The sequence below is a fragment of the Acanthochromis polyacanthus genome, chromosome 4 (genome assembly GCF_021347895.1).
Source record: "Acanthochromis polyacanthus isolate Apoly-LR-REF ecotype Palm Island chromosome 4, KAUST_Apoly_ChrSc, whole genome shotgun sequence".
Classification (NCBI taxonomy): Eukaryota; Metazoa; Chordata; class Actinopteri; family Pomacentridae; genus Acanthochromis; species Acanthochromis polyacanthus.
In genome coordinates, this window is record NC_067116.1 from 32,353,695 (window position 1) to 32,365,789 (window position 12,095).

The 12,095-nt window shown below is 38.1% G+C and overlaps 1 protein-coding gene across 1 annotated transcript in view; it reads left to right on the forward strand.

Moving 5' to 3' along the window:
* Positions 1-5,099: 5,099 nt before the first annotated feature.
* The window catches only part of tprg1 (tumor protein p63 regulated 1), a 33,129-nt gene continuing 26,133 nt past the window's right edge, over positions 5,100-12,095 (forward strand). The window contains exons 1-2 of the mRNA XM_022199634.2: positions 5,100-6,010; positions 6,236-6,474. Coding sequence (XP_022055326.1) covers positions 6,256-6,474 — 219 coding nt within the window. The 5' untranslated portion in view covers positions 5,100-6,010; positions 6,236-6,255. The remainder of the gene's footprint in view (positions 6,011-6,235; positions 6,475-12,095) is intronic.

Genomic DNA, 12,095 nt, shown 5'->3' on the forward strand with positions numbered 1-12,095 from the left:
TATTATCAATAAATTCCAACAACTTTGTTCCCAAAACATAATATTAGAAGAAAATAACAAAAAAATGCAGTACTTTCACAACCGAATTTGGTAAGAATAACAAAATGACACCAAACTCTTTTGATGTTTTTTTTTTTAAATATGAAACTTAATATAGTTCTCAGGAGTTGTGTACTGTATTGTAAGTGACAATTTTGTGGTATTTTCTAAGATTCACAAGCGTCATGGTACTTGTGTCCAAACTTATGGCCATGGCTGTACGTTTAGTCGCACATATTCATGTAACATTATTTAATATAATGAAATAGGTGCAAATAGCATCAATATAATGCTAATCGCTAATGTACAATTAGATGAGTCGACTACCGCTACAGCTATTGTAGCTAACATTTTGTAGCTAATTCAGTTGTTTGACAGCCCACTGCTGTTATCTGTGATTTTTAAACAATTATATTTGAATAATTCATCACACTTGAGCATAGAAGTGTGGCTAGCTAGTTTGCAGACTTCTTCTGCTTCCTTTCAAACTCTTGTGTGTATTAGCATTAGCTGGTGTTTACTGTGTTTCTGCAGCTACAACAGGCAAATGACATAACTGACAGACAACAAAAATAAAACATACCGCTAAGCTGAATAAAATTACAGATTTTTCTGGGCTTGAACATCATTGCAAACATTTCAGTTAAAGTAAGTGCACACTCTAGAATGTTTCATATTATACCTTCAACAGCTGAAGCTGCGTTTTCCATTTCCTACCTTTCTGATTTGCATCTGCAACTTGCTTCTTTTCCACAACGACAGCGTTGTACTCATGGGTGTTGTTGTATTTAGATCCATTTGCTTCTTCAAAATGATGACCAAAACATGACTTCATAGAAACAAAGCTGAAATCATAAAAGTAGTGGCTGCAAACCTATAGGGATGTTACAGTATCTGTCATTGTCTGTATCTACCATTCTCTGACCTCTTCCCCTTTCATATTACACAGAGCAGTTCAATCCATTATTTATTAAAGTATAAAACAACTTTAAATAATGACAATACCTCAGTGACAGAAGATGGGAGTTTATTTTTGTACAGGTTTTTGTATTGTATCTACAGTACATTCTTTCCATCATACATTACTCCAGTAAATATACACAAAACCATCTGAGACAAGCCTGAACATAATATTTAGTTACTGCTGAACATTAACTGCACTTAGCTACAAAGTAGAACACGTGCTGCACTACTCACCGTGCCATTATAATGCTCTGCATGCAGCGCTGTTTCAACTAAAACATCCACCGGAAATATGACATGTATTATTTAACCTATTATTAATTCATGGTCAGCCCTAGCGCTGATAAACATGTATGTCTTTGGAGGAGACCCCAAAAAAAACTGCAAGCAGAGGCTGAATCAGAAACTTAAGGAGACGTATAGTTGTGCCAAAAGAAATGCTCACAGCTTGGCAGCAGTGAATGTTTCCAGATATGCAGTGTTGATTACTTGGCCTAGATACAACAATATGGATTATTCTTATCCTCGCTCCTCTGTGTGATGTGATGCATCGTGGGGCAAAGGGTTTCTAAGTTCACTGGTTTATATAAAGCGTGTCGCTGCAGAAATCCCATGATACATTTCCTTAAAACCACCACCAGGTCTGTGATTCAATTACGCTTTTAGCTTTGCAGCTATCACAGAATCAAAAAAGGGAACACACCATTGCTTCTATTTGAAATTTCAGAAAATGCATTATTAACCCATCACTGAAGCAAAGAAGCACTGGATTGATTAGAAGTAATTACTTGACTACACACAGAAAAAAAAATACCAAATGAAAGCTACTGGCCATTCACACAACACTAAAGAGCATGAAAATCTCAGCCTGCAGTCCGTGGGAGTAGCTAAGCAACCGTGCAGAAAGGACGCCTTTAGAAATCTGTCTACATTTCTTTGACGGCTGCAGATTACGACTGGATTGGTTTTAAACTGCCGACAAGATGCTGGAAGAGCTCCCTGACAGAGTTGTGATTGGGAATGAGTGGCCTTAACAGTATGCCATGTCAGAAGACATTAGCGCTCACTCAGACTGATGTTTAAATGGTGATGCTATTCAAGGATTTGTGGGAGGAAAAAGTCTTTTTCGTTTTCAGTGATCTGGTTCATCCCACAATTGCTTGATTGTGTTATTGTCCGGCTGAATCATGAATGCCATTCACTGGTATTTTAGGAAAATGTCAAGACAGGAACATACGCTTGAGAGGGGGGATTCAAAGCAAGCTAAATCTTTCATAGGCAGCAGAAGCGGTGTGTTACAAAAGGCTGCAGATTTTTCAGGTAGCAGTCAGGTTTTTCACCAGTACGGCTTAAAATACAAGCAAAGCAACAATTCTTAAGATGTAACATTATTTTCATCAAGAGTTGATACGCAAGTCTTGATTCTGGGTTTGAAGCCACCGACAGGCATGAATCTGGCCTTGTTCAGAATGTTCTGTAGAGGATGGGCGTATTTGTTCTGGAGAGTCTGTGGATGCTCCTCCAGGATGTTTTGAGACTTAGACATTCTGGTGAATCTTTGCATCAGTTTCTGCAACTTTGGCATCAGTTTATGGTGGAAACGTGTTTGTTTATGTGAGGGAAAGCACAAACTTCTGCATCAAGGTTACCGTTAAAATGTCATAGAATATAATGCAGTAAGAATCTCAGGGTTTCTGTACTGTTTTCAAATATTTACTCTCCTGTACATCAACTTTTCTCATTTAATATCATCCCTGCTGAGTCAACGCACATGAGTTACTCTTCTGTCCTCTTTTATGTATGCTGTTTCCTCTTTAAATCTGCATGTGGCACCTAAAAGTTTTCTGCTTCTTTCATGTTTTAGTGTGGGGGACGAATACACACCTTCTAAATACTGAGGGGGATGTATCCCTTCTATAGCCCTTGAAATCTACACCTGTGCTGTAGAGCAAAGGAAAACCCAAGCTGGTAATGAACCTTATCGCCTTATTTAAAGTGTTTGTGCATTATAAATTTAAACTTTTTATTTTTTTTGCCTGGATGTGAGCTTCAATTTTGACAGTTAAATGTTAAATGGTTGTATTTATATAGCGCTTTTATCCAAAGCGCTTTACATGGTATGTCACATTCACCCATTCACACACCCATTCACACACTGATGGCGGAAGCTGCCATGTAAGGCGCTAACCACGACCCACCAGGAGCAATTAGGGGTTCGGTGTCTTGCTCAGGGACACCTCGACATGAGCACGACGGGCCGAGTATCGAACCGGCAACCTTCCAGTTACAAGACAGTTATAAATGCCACAGGTGTTGCTTTGGTTCATGATAGAAGTACATTTTTATTTCATCAGTTCATGAACCTCTTTCCTTAACTGTGACAAACATCTGTCCTGAGCTACCGCTTGTTGCTAACTTTGTCTTCTTGTTGTTTAGTTTGCTGCTTTGCAGGTAGCTGTTGTCGTCAAAATGCTTCCTGTTTTCACTGCTAGAAAGGATACAAAGCTATAATCACCAAAACTTTCAAATAGAAAAAAATTAGTATTTAAATGGCTTGAATAAACTGTGGGATTTTTCTGTCAATAATATCAAAGCATTATCATTATGCTTGTTTAATGTTTTGCATAGGTGTAGATTTCTACTCAATATTTAGTCCTAAATGTGCAGAAAGTTTTCATCATGAGCTTTATTAAAGTCTTTTTTTAGATTTATTCAACTGACATGAAAAGGTGCCACATGAAAATTTAAAGAGGTTACTTCCCCCAACAAAATACGCAAAAGAGAACAGAAGAGTAAATCATGTGTGTTGAAGCAGCAGGGAAAATATAAAAGAAGAAAACTTGATCTACAGGAGAATAAATATTTTAAAGCAGCACAGAATGTCTGAGAGCTGTCTGCATTATATTTCATTATATTTTGAACTGTCACCTGATTCCTGAATTTTGTGTTTTCCTTTACATGAATAAAAACATTTCCAACCATAAATTGATGCAGAGAAGGAACAAAGTGGAAACAAAGTGCATTAAAATTCACCAGAATGTAAAGTGTGTGACGCACAAAGGTTCCCAGAGGAGGACGCCCAGACCTCCTGCTTAATGTGTCCCCCACTGATATTCAAATGAAAGTGACGCCCATGTCCCCATGAAACCATTTCAACTTTGTCATTCCAAACACTTCCAGTGTAAGTCTCATATAGAGTGGCTGCTATCTCTAAATTTCTAAAATTTAAAGTATTATTAGGGTCCGAGCACCGACAGTGTCGAAGGACCCTAATAAAACCCTAGGGTTTCTTTTTCTTCTTCACTCTTTTCCCGTCTTTTCAAGCTCCTCTTTGGTGGCCTAAACGTACCCCAAAATGCGTAAAACTTTGCATGCCCATCAGGACTGGCGAAAACTTTGATATTTTATGGGAGTTGCGCACGTGTGGCAAAATGGCTCCATAGCGCCCCCTGTGAAATTGAAAAAGTGGTCATTAGGTCAACTGCCATGACGTTTCATCGATAGCCACAATATTTGGGGGGCATGTGCAGCACATGGTGGCGTAAACTATTACATTTCATCCAGCAATCACTTCTGGAGCTGGTCTGAGATCAGGCAACTTCCAGGCTCTACTGTAAAGGCTGTAGAGAGAACATTTTATTCCATTTTATCTCAACGTGACAAATAAAGGCTCTTTTCTTTAAAGTGCAATCTGCAGATGGCAAGAATATGTTAATTTCTTTGCAAAATAAGGTGTTAAAACATGCAAAGTCACATGTTTTGTTCCAGCCACAGCTTAGGCTGTGAGCTGTGGCAGGGCTCTCTCCTTCCTCGGCCTTGCTCTCTCTCTCTTTGCAGGTGTGTGCTGTGCTGATGAGGAGTCCAGGTGTGTGTCATCTGTCATCAGCAGATCATGTGCAGGTGGAGGCCAGCTAATCAGGTCCTGGCGTACTATAAGAACCGTCATCAGTCGTCATTTGATGCCGGACGTTGCTTTTGGTTACCTGACTCCTCTGGCTCCTTGGTCTGCTCCTGGTCCTCCGTGGATTCCAACTGGGTCAAGGAAAATCATTTGTTGTCTTCCTAGGTTAGCATAGCGGCTGTGTTAGCTCCCTATAGTCAAGAGCAGTTTGGGTTGATCTTTTGGGCTTTAGTGCAGAGTTCTGGTTGCTTAGTTTTTGTTGGTTAGATTTCACTTATTTTGTCCTCCTGCCTTGGTGTTACCAACAGTGGGTTAACCTTAGCTTTTGGGTTTGTTTTGTTATTAGTCTTCCTGCCTCTAGAGGCTCCTAGGTTGGTTCCCTGAGTTGTACAGCTAGTTCCGGTTGTAGTTCTGTATTTTTCCGGGTTCTGTGAATAAATTCGTTGTTGTTGTTGCAAATCTACTCGTTCATTTCCTGTATCTGAGCCTCCGGTACCTGCTCAAATATGTTTTAAGTTGCCCCATACTTTTCGCTAGCTGAGCTGCTAAGCTGCCTGCCTGGCTAAATACTGGAGCTATGTCGAAAATTAATTTCTCCATCACTCACATGTACGAAATGACATATGAAAACAGACCCCAGGTTGAAAAAAAAAAACGAAGTTCCCCTTTAAGAGTGAAATGACTGCATGCCCTACCGCTACTGGCTAAAAAAAATCCCTATAAAACTGTCTGGCTCTGCCTCTGTGTGTAGTTTTTAAAGGGAGTGTGGGGGGTGCCAACATTTCTGCCCCCTGACAGGTAAATCCAGCCATGCAACTTAGTGAGTCACAAAGGAAGTACACTGACATAAATCCAATCTAACAGCAGTCATACATTCCTTAAAACTGACTGGATTATTCAGTCTAGCTCTGTAACAGAAGCTCTTTAAAGTAATCAGGTGAATCAGTGAGTGTTCAGGTTATAAATCAGAGTAAAGGCCGCCGAGCTGCTCAGATGCTGCAGCCGCCGCCTCCAAAGCAAATGTTGGACACGGAACAAGGAAGTTGAGCACCTGTTGCTGCCTCTTTATCCACCTTTCAGCTCCGACTGCGGCCTCTGTGACTGAAGGTAAGAACCGAAACTCCCCGAGGTATTATTTATTAAAAGTTAGTTCAGTTTCCATTCATTTGAAGCGGGTGAGAAGTCGCTGCAGGCAGAGATTCACTTTGTGTTGACAGAAAGTGTCTGAGGTGCGTCAGAGCGCATTAGCTTCGTTGATTAAATAATAATAATAATAATAATAATAAAGTAAAACAGGCTTCATGTCAGTGTTTGCTGCTGGTCTGTTCTCAGGTGTTTTGTGAATTCACGCCATGGCAGAAGCGGAGGAGAAAGTAGCTCCGACTGAACAACAGCAGCCGCAGTTGAGCTCATCTTCCAGCGGCCTCGGGGACTCCCAGCCGGCTGTTATCGGCTCTGAGGGCGCCGAAGAGCGGCCAGCGGAGGACGGAGCGGCCCGGTGTAATCCCGGTGGTCTGCCTGTGGAGCCAACTCTGAATCAGTATAAAATGAGGAGGTTCTTCGTGTTGAGGGTAAACACTTTTACTTTTTAACCTCACTGTGACTTCCTGATAGTAGGATTCCACTTCATCACGTGTTGTAGCCCAGACTATGAGGAAAGTAACGCGTTTAAACAGTTTTCAAATGTATTTATGAACAGTTTATCGTAAATTTCAAGATTGTTCCCGGTTGTGAACTAGCAAAATTACAGGAAAAGGGTATCAATTTGCGTGTTAATACTACAATAAATCAGACTAAAACTGCTTTTTTGCAAGTAAACATTAGTTCTTTTTGCATTATTTGTACCAAAACTGTGCATGATGTCCTCATCAATTACTTATTGTTTTGTACGCAGTTCTTGCAACTTAAAAATGTATTTTTAAATATTAATTTCTAGATCTTTCCTGTTTTGTTGAGTTGGAGATATCTGGTAAAATCACAAAAGCATTCATTCATTTTTCGCTGTAAAAAATCAAACAAAACAAAAACACTGGTGATGATGTCCATGTCAGAAATCAGCATCTTTATAAAGTAATTTGTTCTTTCTTGAAATGTGATCATAAAATTACACTGTTATACTGTGTGTAAATTTGGTCAAAATACAATTATTTTTCCAAATGTTTGATGCTACTTTTTGAATTTTTTTAACATGACAATATTGCATTGTTTTCTAACGTATTTTTATTGGCACCCATGCTGCTCCAATTCCTTTTTTTAAACAGAACTTTTTTATGAAGTAAATTTTACTAAAAATGAAACTAGAAATTGTACAGACATTTACCATAAATTATTATATTTTTTGCAAGGTTTTGCTTATTAAGAGACTATATCTATCAAATATAGGAAAATATCCTCTTTAAAAAATCTGCTATAAAAGTACAGCAAAAATGTAACTTTACCAGAATCCATGTTTCATTGAGATTTTAAAAATTTTACACAATTTGGACTGGTAATTAAGTTAATCAAAATATAGCTCAATAAAGTTACCTTGCTTTTGTAAGATAAACAAATCATTAAAAATAATTAAAAAATTGGCAGCAAGGTAGTGAGAAAAAAATGAAAATACAGTAGAATACTGTGATATTCAAAAACTATAAAAGCCAGTTACTGTATGTAGACAAATATAATATGAGTCATTCCATCTCATTTCAACAAATCTGAGGAAATTTTGTTGCATGACCTCCTCTGATCATCTCCAAACTTTTTTTTTAACTATCCCAACATAAGAATAGATTACTTGCAAAGTTTTAACATCATATGATTGCTATTTGCTAAGTTATAAAATATTTAAATCCCTATTTTTCCACTCGGAAATTGATATGTTAGGTAGAAAGGCTTGATTTAGGAAGATAATACTGGGAACTGACTGATGATATAGACTTACAAGTGATCTGAAGGGTTCAAACACCTTAACAATAGAGCAGGAAAAAAAAATTTGGAATGAATATACCCATTTCTCTGTGGTACAGGGCAATTTAAAAATTTGGCGAAAATGGCATTTTTCAAGAATTTAGGCATTTTTTTCACAAATTTTAATAAGTAACAAGGTTCATATGTTATAAAAATCTCAAAGTACCTTAAAAGTTCTCTCTAACCTAAAAATATCCAAGAGCTAGCTAGTCTCCTTAGACCTCAAAACGATGCCTATTTATGAAACAGACTGAAAAACACCATACATATATTGGCACAGAAACCAATGTGGGACATGGAGTAGAAACATGAAACTTTGTCTGTATAACAATAAACATCCGAATAATTGATATCTGAAGTATCAACATTGTTTCTTGAATCCTTCATGGCCAATTTAACCAAGAAATGCACTATGTTTTATAGGCGTTTTTTTTAGGAATTCTAACTAATATATTGCAGTTAAAATGAGTTATATTGCCTTAGGTCCCATGTAAAACATGTAATTTGTCCCCAACTTATCACACCACTATTTCTGTCCTTTGAACTGCTTGAATTTCTCTGAAATCAGGCCATCATCTGCACCAGATATGTGGTACTGTCCACCACGGCGTGTTGAAGGAGCAGTGATTGGACAGAGGATGTGGGCTGTAGGCACCCACACTACGTCATCCTTTCTAGGCCATGTGAACTTCTTGCTGGGACCTTTTGGGTGCATGAATTTCACTTGCAAATCTTCAAATTCAGCTGATAAGTCAAATACGATACCGAGGCTGTCCTGAGAATGCAGTCTGGGAGTGATGCCATTTCTTCTTATTCAGTTACTGTATGAAAGAAAAAACAATGTCTATATAATAATTAACTTCAGATATGCCCTTTGTAACTTATACTACGATGCTGATGCTTCAGATTCATCTTTCATCTTTAGTTGGTCATGTAAATGGTTCCTAAAAACAAAAACGAGGATCAAAATGTATAGTAAATTGATTCAGCAGTTGCTCATCTTTGGCACAAGAAACAAATATGAAAGTAAGTTCACACATACTTCACACATACTAGTTCCTCCAAAAAAAATTTGAACCGCGTACCATGTATCCCACATGCACTTTTTAATGCCTAAAGTTAGGCTATTTTGGGTCTACACCTGAGTTCAACAGCCTATAAATCAATAAATAAGCTTTATTTTAATGTTTTAAAACTTTTACCTTATGCAACTTTCATTAGTAAAGAAGAAAATTCATTCTTTCAATGTCTTTTCACAAGAATAAGTCCTAAAATAGAGGCATGAAAAACCCAAAATAAAGTCGCCCATGAAATAATAAGGATATTTTGGGAAATTCCACAGTCCAGTATTTTTTTATTTTCATTCATTTCTATACTTTTCTCACCAGAAGGGTAAAAGTTTTGGAAGGGGAAAAAATTCTGACTATGTAAAAGGAGTATAAATTGCTTTTTTTAGTAGTTTAAAACCCTAAAATCATAGGCGAGGATTAAGTTTGGACTGACTATGGGTATTAGATTAGATCATTACTGCTTATACTGTATGTTTATAACCATAATACTTTGCATTTGTTCATAAAATTACCCAAATAAAGCCCAAAAAATTTTTTGGGAGGATCTGAGAAAGTGGTGCAACAAGCATTTGTTGAATTGACATGGAATGACTCATATGTAGCAGTTATTTAAATAGAACATTTCAAAACAAGAAAAAATCTACATGGAGGATATAAAAGACAGTTCAGTAAATGTTAATTTAAATGTTCTTCATTTTTCTTGTAAAAATTTGTACATTCATAGGCATATATTGTATGCTGTTTAATTCATTTGATGAAATAACAAAATTTCACTGTTGTGAAAAAGATAGGAATAGTCAAATAGTGTACTTTAAATATATTAATGTTGAATAAAAAAATTTTTTTTAAATATAAAAGAGATAAAACATTGTCATTTTGCCAGTGAATTGCAGAGAAAATATAGAGGGAAAAATCCAAAGATTTTAGAGTCATCTATTATTGAATTTTGCAACATCAGTTAATGTAATTTAATAGGAACTGTTTGGCCACTTTCACTGCCAGACATTTTAACTTTTGAATCCTTTTTTTTTTTTTTTAACAGTGTAGTATTTGAAGGTCGCTTGAACATTTTGGTTTTTGGTTGGGGTTGGGTTCTGTTGGACTTACGATACATATTTGAAGCAGGTTTTTGTGCCCCTTTTGCCCGGGTTTATTTGGCAGCTGCTTTTATTTAGTAATATCTCATCTGGAGCTCATGTGGCAAATAATACACCCCTGATAGCACCAGGTCAGCGACTGGTGGGTAGTTTGATTAGTCTGTGGCGGACACTGAGCAGCCAGGAGTGGACCACAGATGTGCCGTCATTCCAAGTTTTATGGGCCAGAACTGGGTCAGAATTATTCTGGAATCTGGCAGCTCCAGTTTTTGCATCTCGGATAAACAACGTGCCGTCCTAGTAACACTGGTAACACAGCTGTAATACAAGTATAATCAGTTCTTCAAGTTAATTAACAGCAGTGTTTGAATTTCTTGATCGATGTCTGGCTGATCTGATGTTTCGGCTGTTATAGAGTGCATATACGGCCAGAAAGGATTCAGAATCCTTCAGTTTTTGCTCAGTTCATTGTGTTGTTCATTTCATTTTGAATTAATGTAGTTTTTTTCATCCGTCTAAACCCTGTATGTCATAATGATAATTAAAAACTGAAATTTTTCGTTAACAAAAGTGTGCAGGTATGTTGCTTTGACACCCTCAACTGTGGTCATTTACTGTAATGTTCTTGAAGATGTGTCTAAAACTGAAATGGACCCACCTTTGGCAAGTCTAACTAATTGGATAGAGTTTAGAAACACACAGACACACTTGTTAATGCAAGATCCCACGATTCACACTGCATGCCAGCATAAAAACCAGGTCATGAAATCTAAGAACTCTCTATAGACCTCTGCAATGAAGTGAGTGAGACAGAGATCAGGGCAAGAATATGAAACATTTCTAAAGCGTTGAGCGTTCCCAGGAGCACAATGGCCTGAATAATGGAAGGGAAAGAAGTTTGGAACCACCAGGACTCCTCATAGAACTGATTATGGATGATCACCTCAGATATCCTCCATCAGTCAGACCTTTAGGGTTGATTGGCTGAACAAATGACACTGCTAAGTAGAAGGCACATGGCAGTCCACTCAGTTTGTCAAACAGCATTGAAGGGAATTTGAAATGCCATTGATACAGTGAAGCATGGCGGTGGCAGTATCATACTATGGGACTGCTTCTCAGTAGCAGGGACAGGGGAACGGTGGGAAGGATGAATGGAGCCACACAGGTCCCTGAAGGAAACCTGCTCTAGAGTGCATCAACCTGAGACGACAGTTCATCTTTCAACACAACAATTCAAAGGAAGCAACTAAGACAAATCTTCAGGGGCTTTTGTGGCGTCTCTGCAAGACTACAGTTTGACGAATATGATGTTTTAGCCCTCCATGAATCAACTGGCCTGCTCATATTGACCTTTGTTTTTCCCTGTTTGGCCAGACAGCCTTCACTACATGCAACTTTAACCCCTTGATGCCTGTTGTTGCAAACTTTTTCTGTCAGGGCTCCCTTTGGAGGACAAAAAACTTTCACGGACCCCGATAATTTTGTAATCGGTGCAAAGAAAAAATTACAGTTTTTTTAAAAAAAAAGGTTGGGCATGGGGGGTCATGAGCCAAACAGCTCTCAGAGCTGGGTCTGGGAGCATCAGAGCATCAGTGCAGCTGGAGGAAGAAATACATGCAAGTGAACCTACTACTAATGGAAGTGTCAGTTTGTCTGCTGCTGCTGGAGCGTCTACAGCAGGGCTCCAGACTGCAACCAAAATGGTGGATTTGTGACCTTTTTTTGAGACTGAGACTAAATTTTGAAGTGGTCATATTGTGTCAGGTCATGATGATCATTAATCTGTATTTGTGTCGCTCTAACTGGTACAGGCAACTGCATTAACCACAGTGGTGGAAAGTAGTACTATTATAACTTTGGTGTGCTGTGGTATTTACACTTATAAATGCAGTCTTCTGAAATGTGGAGTGCACCTACATGTGCTGTTTTTTCCAGTCATAGAAAAGATTGCATGTAGAAAAAAATCACTTGGTTTTGGAGTGGACAAATCTGACATTAGGACGCTGTAGTTTAACTCATTCTAGGTCACTTTTGGTCACACACCTGTCTGAGCACCGCAGGTACCCAGCAGCT